The sequence below is a fragment of the Macaca nemestrina genome, chromosome 10 (assembly GCF_043159975.1).
Source record: "Macaca nemestrina isolate mMacNem1 chromosome 10, mMacNem.hap1, whole genome shotgun sequence".
NCBI lineage: Eukaryota > Metazoa > Chordata > Mammalia > Primates > Cercopithecidae > Macaca > Macaca nemestrina.
Genome location: NC_092134.1, coordinates 77,430,406 through 77,450,203, shown reverse-complemented (window position 1 = coordinate 77,450,203; position 19,798 = coordinate 77,430,406). Strand labels below are relative to the sequence as shown.

Below are 19,798 nucleotides of genomic sequence, written 5' to 3'. Positions count from 1 at the left end.
CCCTCTCCCCAACAATTCCAATGCACTTGGCAGGAAAGGCAAAGGGTGCTAGGAGTTTAAAATCAATATTGTCTTAGGAGGCTGTGAAAGCAAAATAAATCTCAGGGCCCCAGAATCACTGAGCTAAAGGGAAAAGTCAAGCTGGGAACTGATTAGGGTAAACCTGCCTCCCATTCAAAGTCATCCCTCTGCTCACTGAGATAAATGCATATCTGATTGCCTTCTTTGAGAGGAATACAACCATTTGCCTTTCTTTTTTTTTTTTTTTGTAGAGACGGAGTCTCGCTCTGTCACCCAGGCTGGAGTGCAGGAGTGCGGTGGCGCGATCTCCACTCACTGCAACCTCGGCCTCCGGAATTCAAGCAATTCTCCTGTCTCAGTGTCCCAAGTAACTGGAACTACAGGCACACACCACCACGCCGGGCTAATTTCTTTTGTATTTTAGTAGAGATGGGTTTCACCATGTTGCCCAGGCTGGTCTTGAACTCCTGAGCTCAGGCAATCAGTCTGCCTCCCAAAGTGCTAGGATTACAGGCCTGAGCCACCAAACCCGGCTTTTTTTTTTTTTTTTTTTTTTTGAGACAAAATCTCACTCTGTTGCTCAGGCTGAAGTGCAGTGGCCCGATCTCAGCTCACTGCAACCTCCTCCCGGCTTCAAGCGATTCTCCTGCCTCCGTCTCCCAAGTAGCTGGGACTACAGGCGCCTGCCACCACGCCCGGCTAGTTTTTTATTTTTAGTAGAGACGGGGATTTCACAATGTTGGCCAGGCTGGTCTTGAGCTCCTGACCTCAGGTGATCTGCCCGCCTCGGTCTCCCAAAGTGCTGGGATTACAGGTGTGAGCCACTACGCCTGGCCCCATTTGCCTCTTATCTACCTAGGACCTGGAAGCCTCCTCCCAGTTTTGAATTGTCCCGCCTTTACATATATTGATTGATGTCTCTCGTCTCCCTCAAATGTATAACACCAAGCTCTGCTCCAATCACCTAGGGCACATGTCGTCAGGATCTCCTGAGGCTGTGTTAGGGGCGTGCGTCCTTAACTTCGGCAAAATAAACTTCCTAAATTGAGACCTGTCTCAGATTTTTGGGATTCACAAGGTACAGAGGGAAAACTTGGCTCTAGGGCCTGACGTGCCAGGCCACATAGGGTGTCCAGTGTGTGCTTAGATTGCAAACTGGGTGCAGATTAAAGGCTAGTTTTTAGGTTACCTTCGGCAGGCGATGGCGCCTTTCGGACTTGAATCTTTCGGCGCTCGGCTACTCTCCCCTAGCTCCTCTCCCTTTTTCCCCCAGCAGTCTCCCGGGCTTGGGGACGCTCGGTGTTCGGCCACGCCGCCTGTCGCCTGGTAGTGGGACCGGAAGTTGTTAGGGGGAGGGGGACGGCTGTGATGGGGGGGGATATATGGGGGGGCAGGTCCCTTCTCAGGTGAAGCTGCTGATGGAGATGGAGCCGCCGCCGCCGCCGCCGCCTCTCAGCGCCCGGGTCCTGGCTCCGGCCCGGCGACTGCCGCCGCCTCAGTGACCCCACTCCCCCCGCACTGGGCCGCCCGGGCCAGAGTGGGGGACCCCCGCCCCCCCCGCCTCCCTTTTCCCCAACACCGTCCCCTCTCCCCCACCCCTCACAGCCTGCGCGCGCGCGCGGAGACGCCTCAGGTGAGTGAGGGGCGGGGCTTGGGGGGGTAAAGCGAGGGCGGGGCTTCGGTGGCCGGGGGCGGGGCCTGAGGGGCTCGGGCGTGAAGGAGCTGGGAGACGTGGGCGGGGGAAGGGGCCAGGCTGAGAGAGGGGCGCGCGTTGGGCTGGGGCCCGAGGGGTGGAACATGGCCGGGGGAGTTTGGCCCGAGGCCCCAGTATTAAGAGGGAGGTAGCAGGGACTTGGGGTCCTAAAAAGGCGGGAGACAGATCACCGCAGGGGTCTGAGGACTGGCTGGAGCTGGCAGCCGCGGGGCTCCTCCGTGGGGATGTGGTTTGGGTATACAGCAGGACAGAGAGGAGAAAGGAGCAGCAGAGAGGGTATCTGAACAAAACAAGAGAGGGACCCGGGTATTGGGTCGAGGAATGCTGAAGACAGGAGTCTGGGGATAAAGACGTAGGCCTAGGTGAGAAGATCTGGGAGGCAATGAGCATATTGGGAGAAACATGTAGAGAAGAAACTTAGCATGGAGTGAGAAGTGCACAGTGTAGGGTGAGAGGTGTAGGGAACTTGGGAAGCAAGGCTGGAAAGGAAGAGATTCACTGCCTAAGAGCCCTAAGAAAGAATGCAACGGAGGAAACCCCAGGGCAGACATCCAGATGGGAGCTGCAAACTTGGGAAGCAGGCTGCCTGCTTCCTGTGTACCAAAACAGCCCTCCCTGTACCTCCTCACACAAATCCCATTTTCTTACCCCTTGGCTGCTAGAGTTGTAGGTTCTCGCTTTTTAAATTTTCTATATTATTTATGTGCCTTTAAAAAAATTATGATTAGGGCCGGGCGCGGTGGCTCAAGCCTGTAATCCCAGCACTTTGGGAGGCCGAGACGGGCGGATCACGAGGTCACAAGATCAAGACCATCCTGGCTAACACGGTGAAACCCCGTCTCTACTAAAAAAAAATACAAAAAACTAGCCGGGCGAGGTGGCAGGCGCCTGTAGTCCCAGCTACTCGGGAGGCTGAGGCAGGAGAATGGCATGAACCCAGGAGGCGGAGCTTGCACTGAGCACTCCAGCCTGGGCGACTGAGCAAGACTCCATCTCAAAAAAAAAAAAAAAGAAAAAAATTATGATTAGTCCTGTCTGGGAGCAGTAGAATGTTTAACGGAACGTGGACCTTTAGATATGTTCATGAAATATTGTACCCCAATCCCCCTCCAAGGTCAAGAACTTATGAACTCTGCTTCCAGAAATTTTTTTTTTTTTTTTTTTGAGACCGAGTGTCGCTCTTGTTGCCCAGGCTTGAGTGCAATGGCACAATCTTGGCTCACTGCAACCTCCATCTCCCGGGTTCAAGCGATTCTCCTGCCTCAGCCTCCCAAGTAACTGGGATTACAGGCGCCCGCCACCACCCCTGGCTAATTTTTTGTATTTTTAGTAGAGATGGGGTTTCACCAAGTTGGCCAGGCTGGTCTCGAACTTCTGACCTCAAGTGATCCACCCGTCTTGGCCTCCCAAAGTGCTGGGATTACAGGCATGAGTCACCATGCCTGGCCAGAAAATTTTTTGCATACCTTATTTCGCCCCATTTCCTTCTCTCATGAACAAAACTATCTCGTGTTGTGACTCTTATCAACCCTCGCTTATATGTCTAGTAGTTCCTACTGTGCCTGTCTCCCCGGCCTGTGCCCTCAAAGCATCAATGGTGGGCATGGTATGTTCCTGACATGCTCACATGTCAGCTTTAGGTGTTCCAACATCATAGTCAACCAGATGACCATTGAAGCCTGTCTCCCCTTACTGATACTTGCTCACTTTGCCTGGGTGAAGATACATGTTCATATCCTTAAGGAAGCATGAAAATGTTGTCTGACTACCTAGAATATTTCCACTTAAGATAACTCGGATTCTGAGGATAAGGCCAGATAAAAGGCCAAATCAGACAATCTTTGAAAGCATAGTGTTTCCTTTGGTTGGGGCACCAGCTGGTAATCCCTCACCTCCTCATGGACCTGCCAGTAGATCCGTGAATCGTGCTCCATCATTTGCAGGAGGACTTCAGCTTTCCCTACTAACAGCCTAAAGCCAGAGAATCCAGACAGCCCCTTGGATCATGAGAACAGTCAGATGAGTAGCTCCTGAGATAAAAATAAAATCTTAAAAGAAGAAAATAGCTTTACCATTGGGAAGCAAGAGAAGTTTCACTGGAGCTTCTGGGGTGGGCTTCAGGATGGTGAGAGCTGCCCTCATTTTGGCAGCTTCAGAATTATACCTTGCCCTAGTCAATAGAAGTTCATGTCTCAAACACAAAATATAATGTCTTTGTTGCCCACTGAGTGCAGTTAGTTAGTTGAATTGTAGCTTTTGGGCAATCCCCTTCCTCTGAGTAGGTTAAGGGTAAGGCATATTTCAGGACTTGGCTCAGAAATAAGTCCTGACTTTTTTCCAGTGAAAATGCAACTGAAAGTCTCTTTATATCCTCTTAGTTTGAAATCTGCAGCTTGAACTTCCCAGCATGGGAGAAACTTATCCCACCTTTCACCCTACCCCCCACACACAGCAGTATCCACAAAGGAATTATTTTTTTCCCCAACTGGCCACCTCTCTCTGTCTCTACACACAAACACACACACACACACACACACACACACACACACACACCCCAAAGAAAAAGAAAGATAGGTATTTCTAGCCTCATTTTACTCTGTAGGAACAAATAAGAGTGTGGGACCCTGTGAGTGTGGACAATACCACAGGCAGAGGGACTCCCTTTCTTTATTGGTCTGTTGACTCTGCTGAAGAAAGCTTTGAATTCCAGGCTTTGATTTGCTTCCTCTTCTTAAAAGAGTTATGAACTCTGTTCTGGAAACAGAGAGATAGGTTCAAAGTTTATCAGACAAAAGCATCTAAGAAAGGGTAGTGCTGATATGAATGCTGATATGAATGACCTGGTCCAGCTGGGGATAGGATCCACATTGTAGGCTCTGATGCAATACATATGCTGGGGTAGTCCTCAAGCTAAGAGGCCGTTTCTACTTTAAAGAGACTTAATGACCATCTAGTTTGGGGTTTTCCTCAGGTCCATTATCTCTGAAAAGAGACATAGGAGGAAGAGGATTATTTATCCTCCCATTCATAAGCCTGTGTTTCCTGTTCAAGGATTTAGGTCACCAAGACGCAGACCCAAAAACCATTCATTTAATAACCCAAGAAAGAAGGCAAGCAGGGTGGCCCAAATCTTCCAACTGGGGCAAGATTTAATAAAGTGTTCCAGTAGAAAGAACCCTCTAATGGTAACTTGGGCTCTACATGTCCTACTTCTGTTGTTAACCAGATGGGTGACTCTGGGCTTAGTTTCTTCTGTTAAAAACCAGGAAATTGTAGGTCATCTCTCAACTCCATTTCAGCTCCAGGATTCCTCAGGTCCTGGAGTACCCCTGCCCTAGACCCTCCACATGAAGAAGAGAGGCTTACCAAATTGGATTGTCAGAGCAAAACTATTAGCAGTGGAGCCTGAAAACATCTTTCTGGCCCAGACAACAGTGAGCTTTTTTGATCAGCATGTATTAGGGACTTTTGGCTACAATTGCAATCAAAGGCAATTGTTCCTGTCTCTTCTACATTTTTTTGCTACTGTACCCTAGTCAGAATAGTTCATTGAGACTTCCCTGTAATTTCAAACTTCGCTTGAGAGCACTAACCCTGTTTTGGGCATCTTTGGCTTTAAAACTGATTATTATAAGACTCAAATTGAATTTCCCTGCTCTACTTTCTCCACCCCTGCCCAAACATACCACTGAACAGCAGTGACTTTGTGAGGACTTTCTATTAACAGAGAGCTATACTTCGGAGTATACCCAAAAACCCCAAAAAGTATCATCTCCTGTGTATCATATCTAGTGATTTAAAGTGTTTAGTTTGGCCCTTTCCCTTCATTCCTTATGTCCTGAAATGAGACATGGGAGGGATAGGATTGTTTCTTCTCCCACTCATAAACCTTAGCCTTCTCTCTCTTCTGCAGTCTACATGGGGAGGACAGAGAAGCACAAAGAACAAGAGAAAAGATGCATCCATCTGAGATCTAAAAGGAGACAATGAGGTGATATTTTCCCCCTGCCCAGGTGTTGTGTTTTCAGCTCTTACCCCTTTTTATTTTAGAGACTGGCCATTCCTAGGATGACCTGGGAATTCATCCCCTCTGCACTGCTCCCCAAGCACTTGGATAATGAAGCTGAGCTGTCTTCAACTGTATTATATGTAGACAGAAGGTCACCATCTACAGCCTGGTGAAAAATGAGTCAGATCTTTCCACTGTAAAGACAAACACATGAGCTGAGCTAAGATTGGTGGGTTTCCTTCAGAGAGCACTAGGTTGACCCTAAAGATTATTTCAGAGCTGCAAATTGCTTGATGTCTAGATCTTTTTCCTGGAAAGGGGCTTGCAGACAATGGCTAATTCCATACCTTTCCCTGGCCCCTTTGCCTCTTCTTCCTCCTCAATTATGCAAAGCTTTTGATAGACAGCAGAGCCAGCTATGTGATTCCAACATGTTTTTGCTCAGATTTCATTCAGTTCAGGAAGGCACAGATAGTAGAGGATGATGCTGTGGGTTTGCTCTACTTGTAGCACCTGAATGGCTCACACCCAAGGCACATGGGAAGTTCTGTCTTTTTAATAACCACTGGTCTCCACCTGAGAACCCAGGTACTAAGGGAAAATGGAGAAAAATTTTCCACTTCTGCCTGTTATAGTTTGGGAATAATAACACAAACATGGTATGGATCCTTGCCATTCTCTCTACCTTCACCCTCTTTCCCAACAATATTCTGCTCATGACCTTTTACCCCCTAGGCCACAATAAGCATGTGTTAAATGACTTTTTTTTTTTTTTTTGAGATGGAGTTTCGCTCTTGTTGCCCAGTCTGGAGTACAATGGCCTGATCTCGGCCGGCTGCAACCTCTACCTCCAGGGTTCAAGTGATTCTCCTGCCTCAACCTCCCAAGTAGCTGGGATTATAGGCATGCACCACCACCCCCAGCTAATTTTGTATTCTTAGTAGAGACGAGGTTTCTTCATGTTGGTCACGCTGGTCTCAAACTCCCGACCACAGGTGATCCGCCCGCCTTGGCCTCCCAAAGTGCTGGGATTACTGGCGTGAGCCACCACACCTGGCCTAAATGACTTTTTTTTTTTTTTTGAGATGGAGTCTCACACTTTCACCTAGGCTAGAGTGCAGTGGTGCGATCTCCATTCACTGCAAGCTCCGCCTCCCAGGTTCACGCCATTCTCCTGCCTTAGCCTCCCAAGTAGCTGGGATTACAGGCGCCCACCACCACGCCCAGCTGATTTTTTTGTATGTTTAGTAGAGACGGGGTTTCACTGTGTTAGCCAGGATGGTCTTCATCTCTTGACCTCGTGATCCGCCTGCCTCGGCCTCCCAAAGTGCTAGGATTACAGGCGTGAGCCACCGCGCCTGGCCTAAATGATTTTTTTTTAAGGTCTCACTATGTTGACCAGGCTGGCCTACAACTCCTAGACTCAAGCAGTCCTCTTGCCTTGGCCTCCCAAAGTGCTGGGATTACAGGTATGGACCACCATGCCTGGCCTGAATTCCAGTTTTGAAGTGTTACTGGATTAGACAGGATTCTTTAGAGTATTTGAAGAGTTTTAATCACTTGTGATGTCCGTCTTATTTCAGGCTTTCGGAGCCACCACATAGAGAAAACCTCACTTTCTCACATTTTTATCACCAATACTTAGAGCCGTGAGAATGTTTCTGGGGAAAGGGGGGTGGTAGCTGATACCTGATCTCCTCTTGGAAATCAGACTCTGGATTCGTCCTCACTGCTGCCTGTCAGGGAGCCTGGTGGGAAATCTTCTGTCTGGAAAGGATGCCCATTCCTGTTCAAATGTGTTATCATGTTGGTGGGAGAAAGCCAGGGCCAGGGAGGACTCTTGTTTATGCCAAATGGATTCAAACAAATGGGGAAGAGCTAGGCACAGTGGCACATGCACCTGTAGTCCCAACTACTCATGAGGCTGAGGAAGGATTGCTTGAGGCCAGGAGTTTGAGGCTGTAGTGTGCTGTGATTGTGCCCGTGGACAGCCACTGCACTCCAGCCCAGACAACATAGTGAGATCCCATCTCTAGTAAATATAATAAATAAGAACAGGGAAGAAAATTTGTGTCTCCAGAGGTTACAATGACCAGCGTTTCCTCCCTCCTCACAGAGATATTCCTTTTGAATTGGAACACTGATTGTTTCTAGTTGCTTTGTATTCAGCTCAGAGCTCAATTTACAGTACATATGTGTCTACCCCCCCATCACTGAGTGACAGTTATGTTGCTTTATTTATTTATTTATTTTGTGACAGAGTCTCACTCTGTCACCCAGGCTGGAGTGCAATGGCGTGATCTCGGCTCACTCCAACCTCTGTCTCCAGGGTTCAAACAATTCTTATGCCTCAGCCTCCCAAGCAGCTGGGACTACAGGCGCATACCACCAAGCCCAGCTAATTTTTGTAGTTTTATTAAAGACGGGGTTTCACCACGTTGGCCAGGCTGATCTTGAACTCCTGACCTCAAGTGATCCGCCTGCCTCAGCCTCCCAAAGTGCCGGGATTACAGGTGTGAGCCACCGCCCCCGGCCGACAGTTATGTTGCTTTAAAGCCAATCTCCTTCCAAGATCTTTGATCTAAAACTGTCTCATGTAACTAACTTCCCTCTCCTTATACCTCCTCCTCTTGCAATGTGTCTCCAATTGGCACTGCCTAATTTGACCCAGTTCCTCTAAGGAGATACTAAGATCTGCCTGGCTGGTTAGGCAGGGGAGGAGGTGCTTTGAGGGGTAGAAAGTAGGAAGGCTGGGCGGGATGTGCTGCAGGGAGACTTGAGCAAAGAGTAAAGTACATCTACTGATTTGCTCCTGGTTTGCACAGAAAACCAGGACTGAGAACAGCAGAGTTTCAATCCAATACCCTCTCACTTCCAGGGTTACCAACTTGGTACAACTTGGTATTAAAACCAGCGCGGTGGCTCACGCCTGTAATCCCAACGCTTTGGGAGGCTGAGGAGGGCAGATCACCTGAGGTCAGGGGTTCGAGACCAGCCTGGCCAACCTGGCAAAACCCCATCTCTACTAAAAATACAAAAATTAGCTGGGCGTGTTGGCGCACACCTGTAATCCCAGCTACTCAGGAGGCTGAGGCAGGAGAATCACTTGAACCCGGGATGCAGAGGTTGCAGTGAGCCGAGATCATGCCACTGCACTCCAGCCTGAGTGACAGATCGAGACTCCGTCTCAAAAAGAAAAAGAAAAAAAGAAACAAAAACCCAGCTGGAGGCAGCTAAGTACTGATTTTGCCCAAGATGTGTCACAGAGCACATGTTAAGAGCAATTAAGCAGGAAAACTCAGCTTGCTGTTAGAAAGAAAGTCCAACTCAGAAAACAACTCCTTCAGACCCTTCTGGAAATTGTTTTGGGGCCATTTGGGCAGAAGTCCAAGAATGAGATACACTTCCTGAGCCAGTGCTAGCTGAATGCTATGCTTCACCTGTTCTGCCCACCTAGTGCTTGTCTAGCCCTTCATTCATGGAGGCATTAGGCATACTGCATGCACACACATACACACACACACACAAAAAATACGAGCATATTTCTTCCTGTAGAGCCAGCTCGACTTGTTCTTCCTTTTAAAGTAACAGACCCCACTCCCACAGGGATCACACCAAAGGAAAAGATGCCTTACCTGATGTTAGAACCAGGGAAAAGAATTAGCCAAGTGTGGTTGTCCATGCCAGTAGTCCCAACTACTCAGAAGGCTGAGGCAGGAGAATTGCTTGAACCTGAGAGCCAAACTCATGCCACTGCACTCCAGCCTGGGCAACACAGTGAGACTCTATCTCAAAAACAAAACAAAAACAGGGAAAAGCAAGAAAACCCATGAAAGCCTTGAGTAGCCTGGCTTTTGAAAGATTTAATAGAAGGAGGACACCTCAGAGAGGCAGGCAACTTGTGTTCTTGTTCTTGTTCTATTCTCACCATGAACCCTGGGACAAGTAACTTCACTGCTCTCAGCCTCAGTTTCTCTCAGTTTCTCTAAGCAGAAAACAGGAAAATCCTGCTCACTCTTGCCTCTCCTGCATGGGGAGGTGTGTGAGGGAAATTTCAAGTGGCACTTTGGGGTTTTTTTGTTTTGTTTTGTTTCGTTTTGTTTTGTTTGAGACAATGTCTTGCTCTTGTCGCCCAGGCTGGAGTGCAATGGCACAATCTCAGTTCACTGCAACCCCCGTCTCCCGGGTTCAAGCAATTCTCCTGCCTCAGCCTCCCGAGTAGCTGGGATTACAGGTGCACCCCACCACGCCCGGCTAATTTTTGTATTTTAGTCGAGATGGGGTTTTGCCATGTTGGCCAGGCTGGTCTCGAACTGCTGACCTCATGATCCGCCCACCTCAGCTTCCCAAAGTGCTGGAATTACAGGTGTGAGCCACCACACCCAGCTTCAAGTGGCACTTTGAACTTTGCATTCTTTTTTTTTTTTTTTTTTGAGATGGAGTCTCCCTTTGTTGCCCAGGCTGGAGTGCAGTGGTGTGATCTCTGCTCACTGCAACCTACACCTCCCGGTTCAAGCAATTCTGCCTCAGCCTCCCGAGTAGCTGGGATTATAGGTGTGCACCAACACGCCCAGCTAATTTTTTTGTATTTTTAGTAGAGATGGGGTTTCACCATGATGGCCAGGCTGGTCTCGAACTCCTGACCTGAGGTGATCCACCCACCTCGCCCTCTCAAAGAGCTGGGATTATAGGCGTGGGCCGCCACGCCCAGCTCAAGCTTTCCATTCATTTTGAAAAGCCCCAAAGGGCAATTATGAATCTAACGATTTGGAAACGAAAGGGGCCCTCAATACCAGACTGCCCTCCTTTATCTTTTGATCTCTATCTCAAGTTGCATGGCTAGTTCCAGAGAGTATGAGTTCTCTAACAACTGTGGACTTGGACTCTTCTAATCATTGTTCCTAAGGGACCCTTCAAGGAACCACTTATTATTGTGGCTTGTTCTAGTGGTCTGGTCCCAAAGTTCAGTCCATCCCAGGAAGGATGTCAAGAAAAGAGGGTTAATAAACTTAGAGAATTTTTTTCTCTATGCCCTGGCTTCTTAGGGAAATAGGGTTGATACTAGGAATCTCTCTGACAAAATGTAAGAGAGAATTGCTTTGTGAAGTGAAGGTAAGCCCATGTTTCAGGTTTTCTCATGAGCCTTTAAAAGGAGTCTCTCAACTCCAGACAAGAACTGGGTGGGGGGCAGGAAAACAGATACTTTCCTCTGTGTGCCTTCCTGCACCCCCTCACCCCCACCCTCACCTCTCTCAATATACCATTACAAGCAAACCAAATTTTTATCCGTCTGCCTCAGTGAGATCCTTCAAAAAGACCAAGAATCCCCACAGCAACTCAGACTGTTCCCTTGCCCCATTCTTGCTTCTGCCTCTGCCTCAGGGCATTTAGTTTTCATCAGATGAGTGGGGGATGCAATTTTTATTTATTTATTTATTTATTTATTTTATTTTATTTTGTTTTGTTTTATTTTTTGTGACCAGGTCTCACTCTGTTGCCCAGACTGGAGTACAGTGGCAGGATCTCGGTACACCACAACCTCCACCTCCTAGGCTCAAGTGATTCTCCTGCCTCAGCCTCCCAAGTACCTGGGATTACAGACTCACACCATCGCCCAGCTAATTTTGTTTTGATTTGTTTTTTTAAGAGACGGAGTTTTGCTCTTGTTGCCCAGGCTGGAGTGCAATGGTGTGATCTCGGGTCACTGCAACCTCCGCCTCCCGGGTTCAAGTGATTCTCCTGCCTCAGCCTCCCGAGTAGCTGGGATTACAGGCATGCACCACCACGCCTGGCTAATTTTTTTTGTATTTTTAGTAGAGATGGGATTTCTCCATGTTGGTCAGGCTGGTCTCAAACTCCTGACCTGAGGTGATCTGCCCGCCTCAGCCTCCCAAAGTGCTGGGATTACAGGTGTGAGCCACCAGGCTGGCCGCAATTTTGGATGTATGTAAATTTCCACCAGATAGATTTTTTTTCTCTCCTCCCACAGGCTCCTAAAGAGATAATTCATTGCAACAAATTATCACTTTTAAGTGTTCTCAGTTACTGATTGTTTAATACTCTACTGCCAATTACTGCTTGCCTTCCCTCAAATAGACTTTAACCTTCATTTTAAATTCAGACTCCCCCCACCTCCTTTTTTAAAATAAGCATAGCAGAGTAATTGATGAGAGGGTGGGGATAACCATTTACAGGTTTAATTTGTTTATCACACCTTCAGTAGAGGACTTATCACTGAACCCTGAGTGGGCTGCTCTTCTCCATCTTCTACTTTTCCTGTCACCATCCCTCACACAACATACTCCCAGACAGAATCCCTTAAATGACTGAACCCAGCTTCTTATTACTACCCCATCTTTAACTGAGGTATAGAGCCTCTGAGGGGCTGTTTCTTTGCCTCCTCAGGGCTGAGGTGTAACCTCCACCTACATACATGGTCTAATCTCAGAATCACTCTGGATTAAGATAGTGTCTCCACCTCAGAGGCTGGGGCGGCCTGCGGAAGTTGTAAATTGGAGGAAATAGTGGGGTTTGTAAATCAGGGTACATTGTCTTTCATCAGGACAAAGTGGAAGGTTTTTCTTGGAGACAGGGTCTCACTTGGTTACCCAGGCTGGAGTGTAGCGGTAAGATCACAGCTCACTGCAGCCTCGACCTCCAGGCTCAAGTGATCCTCTCACCTCAACCTCCTGAATATCTGGGACTACAGGCACATGCCACGATGCATAATTTATTTTTATATTTTGTAGAGATGGGATCTCCCTATATTGCCCAGGCTGGTCTCAAATCCCTGGGCTCAAGCGATCCTCCCACCTTCTTCCCAAAGCAGGAGGATTACAGGCAATGAGCCACAGTGCCTGGCTAAGGTTTTTCTTCTTTAGGATGGTATCAGACCATGCTTAAGTGCTCCTTTAGGTTTCTTGCTAACTCAAGAATGTTAAAGAGAAGCCTCCTCCCTTCCCAGAGCTATCTTCTAATAGCAGCTATTTTCTCTTTCAACAGAATCTCTTTAAAATGGACATAGAAGACTGCAATGGCCGCTCCTATATGTCTGGTATGCCTTCTGTGTGTTCTGTTTGTTAGGGGCTGGAAGCAGACGCTCTCCTGTAGAGCAGAGCAGAGAGCCTTCAGCCTAGGCACATAGCCTCTAAATGTCCTAGTTACACAGCTAACTCTCATGCTTGGTGGCCGTTGGTAGTGTGCAATTATTTTGGTGATCTTACATTCCCTAAATAGTAATTCTCTTTTCCAGACTTCTTGGGGGATGGAGGAAGGGAATAGGAGGGGAATATGAGCGGACATCATTAGAAGAATAATTTGAAGCAAATAGATGGAAAGAAGACGTGATTCCTTCTCCTTTGCTCTGAAGTCACCAGCCAAACATGAAATCCTGTTCTATCCAGATAGAGTGGCACAAGGTTTCAAACCTCAAAGGCCTGCGAGGGCCAGGTGGTCGTGTGAATGAGTGAAGTAAAGTTAGGATAATCAGCAGAAAAGAATGGTGGGGGCTGTCATGAAGTAGAGAACATATGTCCCACTTAAAAGGACAGCAGCTTTCAGTGTCCACTAGAACTTGTCATGCAGGAATGTGTATCTAGTGTGGCCAAAACTTCTAAATGTTTAGGAGAAATCAGAAATCCAAATTTTTATACGAAATGTCTCCATTTTAAAATAATGACTCAAGGCTGGGCACGGTGGCTCACGCCTGTAATCCCAGCACTTTGGGAGACAGGCAGATCACCTGAGGTCAGGAGTTCAAGACCAGCCTGGGCAACATGGTGAAACCCCATCTCTACTAAAAATACAAAAATTAGGCCAGGCACAGTGGCTCACACCTATAATCCCAGCACTTTGGGAAGCCAAGGTGGGCAGATCACGAGGTCAAGAGATCGGGACCATCCTGGCCAACATGGTGAAACCCTCTCTCTACTAAAAATACAAAAATTAGCTGGGCATGGTGGTGCATGCCTGTAGTCCCAGCTACTCAGAAGGCTGAGGCAGGAGAACCCGGGAGGCGGAGGTTGCAGTGAGCCAAGATCATGCCACTGCACTTCAGCCTGGCGACAGAGTGAGACTCCATCTCAAAAAAAAAAAAAAAAAAGAAATAATAGAAACCAAAACTCGGTTTTGATGTGATGAGTATCCCTATCAGAAACCCAAGCATCATTGTGGAAATGACCTATAGCTTATTTTTTACTCTAAAGTAGGACCAATGAAGGAATTATTGGCATGCACTAAAGGAGATAGCAAGATGGGTCAGACACACATATGAGAGTCATTGGCAACACCCGGGTAATGTAAGGTAAGATGTTGACTCTGGCCCCTTTCTTGTTTAAGGAGGGAAGGAGTTGGAATGGGTAAAGGCATTCAATACCTGCCACATGCTTGACAGAATGACAGGGATCAGGCAGACTCGTTTAATTGGAAGAGACTTTATTAGAACAAAAGTCATGGCGCTTGTGAGGAGCGAGCCAGTCCTCCTACCTCCTGCTCAGTTAAGCCTATTCAGAAAACCACTACTGAGCAACAAGTACACTCGGGACCCTGCTTTAGTGCTGGGGAACACTCAGATGGATAAAATCCAGTCCCTGCCATAAAGCAGGCAAATGAGAAACTACAAATCCCGTGGAGCTCTTTTCAAACCTGTTTATGGAGAATACTGGATACTCGTGGAAAACTGAGGTGATTTGCTTCACCATGCTATGAAACCAAGTTTTCCCTGCTTTCAGCAGATTGGCATTTCCTAGATAAGAAGTGGCCTTTGCACAGGATGGTTTCTGAATGGAAGTGGAGGCCAGGAACTCCTCCTCTGTACTTTGAGAATTCTAGATGTCAGCAGCTACCTTAGAAAGGGAAAGGGGAAAGTCAAAGTAGGGCCACCATTAGCTCTGAAAAGTACCCCTCTTAGGACTGGGCAAAGCTGTGCTCATCACTGACCCATCTCTCCTGGAAGAGTCATATGGAAGCAGAGGGAAAGGCTGCAGCACGCAGCCCTCCTGAAGCACACTGCGAACCTCCACAGGCCCCCACAGTTCTTCTGTTCCACACCAGGTGACCTTCCCTCATCAGGCCACTTGATGAAAAGGGTATCTCTCCTGTTCTTCCAAGAGATTTGAATTCCTCACAGAACATGATTTAGAAAATCCATCTTTTCTCCCCTTTTCTCTTTTTAAAGCTGCAGATCATTCCCTTCTGGGGCAGGGAAAAGGGGGAGATAAGCAGGAGTCTATTAATTTACGGCACAGATAACCACCCCCTCCATTTTCCTATCTTTCAAGGGAAACAGAGTTGCTCAAACCCAGCTCATGCCATTAATTGACTGAGCAGTGCTTGCCCCGTTTCCTGAGACTGTTAAATGTTTAAGAGAACTTTGGTAGAAAGGGATTCAGGGGTAGGCAACCCAAAGTTTCACAGCCCCTCCCACCCCCAAATTCTTGGAATCAGAAAATGTAGTCTTCCAAAGTAGGTCAGTTTGTCAGTGAGCAGCTCCTCTGAAAGGGAAGGGAGCAGAGGCCTTGTCCTGATAGAGGGTGGATTCATCCAGGGCTTTCGGCTGCTGGGGCCCCAGGGGCACAGGAGGGAGGGGAAGTGGGGAGACCATACCAGCCTTTTTGCCTGGGATCTGAAAGGTCTCAGGGCCACGGAGCAACACTAGCCTGACACCAGACTGCTGGGCCCTCTCGCCGCTGGAAAGGAGGAGGCTGTCAGTCCCCAGATCTAGAGAGCAACCTTCCTCCTGGAGGAGGAGGGAAAGAGTTTGGTGGGGGAGGGGCTTTCTGCCGATCTGAGAGCCTTGAAGCTGTCCGTGTCCTGGGCCCCATGACCTCTGGGGCCTTGGCTTCCCCAGCTGGCAGAGGATTGGGCCTTCCCTGGGGCCCCCCCTTTCTCCCTCCCACCCGCAGGCCCATCCATCTCTCTCACTCTCTCTCTCTCGCTCTCTCGCTCTCTCGCTCTCTCGCTCTCTCGCTCTCTCGCACACACTCTTGCCTCTCTCAGGCATTTGTTGTGCAGTTCCTCTTTGTCTGCTGGGCACGAGGGGCAACGGCATCTGCCTTTCCCTCCCTGTGCACACACCCACCACCCACCCCCTGCACTGTCTTGGAAAAGGGATGCTGTAGCCTAGCATCTCCCCCACCATATACACATATACGTTCTCTCCAGCCCCCTCCCCAAGCACATCCAAGCGTGCTCTCCCCTCTCCCTCTCTCCCTCTCTCTCTCTCTCTCTCTCACACACACACACACACACACACTCAACACACATACACCCTGGGCTGAGCTGCTCTTGCTGGCTACAGCCGTGGGCCTCTGCTCACCGTGCCGCTGCTGCTGCCTGCGAAATGACGGCGGTTCCCCTCACTTCCAGGAATCCACGCTTCCTGGAAGGTGAGTGGCTGGGCTCACCCCTGCCTGCCACTGAGACGCAGACATGCATACACCACCCGCACTCCCTCGCCGTTTCCAAGGCGGCGGCCGCGTTCGCACCCCAGGGTCTCACCGGCAAGGGAAGGATAATGTAAGTTCAGGCAGAAGGCGGCTAGTGGAGGGAGGAAGGGGGGTGCTGGGGCTAGGGAGCCAATTCAGTAACTACTCCCAAGCCTGAGGAGATGGAGAGGATGGGGGCTGTGTGTGTGTATGTGTGTGTGTGTGTGCGCGTGTGTGTGTATGTGTGTAGCGGGGGAGGGGGCGTTCCTCCTTATACTTGCGGAGGATGGGAAAGGGTGTTTGGTGTTGCTAAGCAAAGACGGCGACTTGGACAGTGGGAGCCTGTGGTGACATCTTGATTAGGCCTTGGGGATAGAGGTAGAGCTGCCTGGGGTGAAATACCGAGACAGGCCTGGGTGGGAAGGGGTAGTGGAGAAAATCAAGGTAAGGAAGAGGAGCCTTGGCAAGCAGATGCCTCAGCCTCGAACAGAGATCTGAGGGGCCTCAGCCTCCTCCCCACAAAAGAGCTGAGGATGGGCGTCTTTCTTTGCTCTTCTGCCCACTATTCCCTCCTAGCAGGCTAGGATCCTGCCACCCTGGAGCCCATGGTCAAGAAAGGGAAAGCAGTTATGATGAGGTCCCTTGCAGAGAAGTGTGGAGGTTCTCCAAGCTCATGGCTATTCCCTAGATGTAGCCACTATGTAAAGGTCTCAAGGAAAGGCAGCAGGAGTGGAGGGCTGACCTCCCTTAACATGTGAAACACCTTTAGCTTGTGGCCTGTTTCCCAGTTCCTTTCTCTCCCTCCTACTTTTCAGCCTTTACCTACCTCCCAGTTCCTCTGATGTGAACCTCATGATTTGGCTTTCCCCTCTGGGGGTTCAGCCAATCTATGATGACTTTGAGCAAGAACATTTCTCAGAGACCTAAGAGCAGCCTTAATTCTTGGCTTTGACAGTCTGGGATTTCTTGGGAGTCCCAGACTTTTGAAATTCCCATACTGGGGTTTCTGGGGCTGAGAGAGGAACTGCTAAACTTCCTAAATCTTATTCTAGCCCCTTCACCCGAGCTAGAATTCAAAATCCTTGGTGCCCACGAAAGCCTTTCTGACTCCTGAAACAGATTCATTACACATATATATTAGCCCCATGAAAGTAGACTTGAGCCTGATTTTCCCCTTACCTTAATCTTTTTTTTGTTTTTGTTTTGTTTTGTTTTGTTTTTGAGACGGAGTCTCGCTCTGTCGCCTGGGCTGGAGTGCAGTGGCGCGATCTCAGCTCACTGCAAGCTCCGCATCCCGGGTTCCCGCCATTCTCCTGCCTCAGCCTCCCGAGTAGCTGGGACTACAGGCGCCCGCCACCTCGCCCGGCTAATTTTTTTGTATTTTTTTAGTAGAGACGGGGTTTCACCGTGTCAGCCAGGATGGTCTCGATCTCCTGAACTCGTGATCCACCCGTCTCGGCCTCCCAAAGTGCTGGGATTACAGGCTTGAGCCACCGCGCCCGGCCCCTTACCTTAATCTTAGGGAGGGCAATAGCATCAAAGAGCCTCTTGAATTACTGGTATGACTCCTGCTCCTCTTCCTGCTTCTGGGCCTTAATTGGGAAAGCCACAAAGGATACTTTCCCCTCAGTGTTTCTAAGTGTACCTTTAAATATATTTTCCTCCATATAGCAAGTCCCTGGCCTCAAGAGGCAGCCTCAGCTGAATAAGCTGGGACCAGCGATGGATTTCCAGCAAGTTCACTCATCCTTTTAGGGTCAAGGCTTCAAAACTAAGTGCCCTGTTCTTCCCTGATTAGTAACATCAAGTGATTTAGGGCAAGTCAGCACTAATAAAGGGAATAAGAAGATACCCTTTTCAGCCCTTCTAACCCTAGTAAACCCTACACTTAGTTGAAAGGACATATTTAAAACTGGCTCTGAGTCTACAAATCTCAACCCAAAATCCTGAGATGCTCACTTCATGATATGTGTGTGGTGCCAATTTTAGGCAACATTTTCAGGTAACCATGGCTCACCTAAAGATCCCCAGCTGGGAAAACTCCGCTTCAAGCCATAAGGCTTTTTCTATAGATAGTGAACAAATTTCCTCAGGCTTTGACGGGATAAATGGGGAAAATGGGACTTTAGGAGAGGATATGAATGAGAAATGGTCCCAAAGTCCTGAGTGGTTGTTTTCTTCCCACTGACCAAAGCTGGAGAGGGATCCCTCAGGAGGGTGTGTTCCGGATTTCTTGCCTCAGGCCCAAGACTCCAACCATTTTATAATGGAATCTTTATTTTGTGAAAGTAAGTATGTACATAGCTGGGCAATTGGGTAAAGTACTAATAGGTGGACTTCAGGGATGAATTTTAGGCTTCCTCTCTCTCTCTTGCACTCTCTCTTTCTCTTTCTCTCTCTCTCTCTTCCATATTTAGGCCTGTGTGCACACATCCATGCATGTTCATGTTAGCAGATAATGTAGAAGGCTACCAGTATGTTTATCCCAATAGGTATGTTCTCTTTATATGTATCTACATATGTGCTATGTCTCTGTGTGTGTTTATCTACATGTATTTTTATTTCACCTATGTATTTGTGCAGAAGATTGCGGGGAGGAGGGATTTTTTTTAGAAAGACATTCATATCTTTCTTTAGGTATGTTATCTGATTTCAAAAAACATTATGAAAGCCTCAAAAAGCATTTTTACAAAGCAATTTATCAAAAAATTAAAACAAATATACTGAGAATAAATTGATCACTTAACAGTCAGTGGACATCAAATAGTAAACATGTGATTGGAATCAGATCAATAGGAGACTTTCTGGAGTAATCAAATTTTTGCTGAATTTAGAAAGTCTAAGGGGCCCAATTCTTCCCTACTAAGATGGTGACCCCCAATTGGCTGGGTAGGTGGTGGTGAAGGACATGGACACTTATTGTCTATGATGCTAGTTCCACACTAGCAGCTATGTAACCTTAGACAAGTAACATAACCTCTTTTGTACCTCAGTTGCCTCATCTGAAAAAATCATGATATTAGCACCTACTTCATATAGTTGTTGTGAAGATTAAATGAAATTATTCAGGCCGGGCGCGGTGGCTCAACCCTGTAATCCCAGCACTTTGGGAGGCCGAGACGGGCGGAACACGAGGTCAGGAGATCAAGACCATCCTGGCTAACACGGTGAAACCCCGTCTCTACTAAAAAATACAAAAAACTAGCTGGGCTTGGTGGCGGCGCCTGTAGTCCCAGCTACTCGAGAGGCTGAGGCAGGAGAATGGCGGGAACCCGGGAGGCGGAGCTTGCGGTGAGCCGAAATCCCGCCACTGCACTCCAGCCTGGGCGACAGAGCGAGACTCTGTCTCAAAAAAACAAACAAAAAAAAGAAATTATTCATTTCAAGTGCATAGAATAAAGCCTGGCACATAGTAAGTATTCAATTAATATCATTAGCTGCTGTGATGATTACTAATATTATCATTAGATTCAGGGACAATTCCAGTTGCCTTTCCTGCAGATCCTGAACCTGGCTGGGGGCTCCAGAGAGGACCAGTAGGGAAGAAGGTCTGTCCTGAACATCTGTCCCTTCTGCAGCCCCCATTTTTCTCTCCGCCCTGGCACGCCCAGCCCCAGCCCGGCTTCCTGT

General features: G+C 48.2%; 1 protein-coding gene across 5 annotated transcripts in view; it reads left to right on the top strand.

Annotated features, from left to right (window-relative positions):
• The first annotated feature begins 1,200 nt into the window (after positions 1–1,200).
• LOC105474163 (IKAROS family zinc finger 4) overlaps positions 1,201–19,798 on the top strand; it is a 32,216-nt gene continuing 13,618 nt past the window's right edge. The window contains exons 1-4 of one of the 5 annotated variants that reach the window (XM_071071617.1): positions 1,203–1,654; positions 5,649–5,726; positions 12,747–14,046; positions 18,363–18,456. In XM_071071617.1, the coding sequence (XP_070927718.1) occupies positions 18,435–18,456 (22 nt within the window). In that variant the 5' untranslated portion in view covers positions 1,203–1,654; positions 5,649–5,726; positions 12,747–14,046; positions 18,363–18,434. Of the gene's footprint in view, positions 1,655–5,648; positions 5,727–5,785; positions 5,974–12,746; positions 14,047–16,109; positions 16,260–18,362; positions 18,457–19,798 lie in introns of those variants that run through there. The other 4 variants (XM_011728632.2, XM_011728633.3, XM_071071615.1 and 1 more) reach the window with 4 other exon arrangements.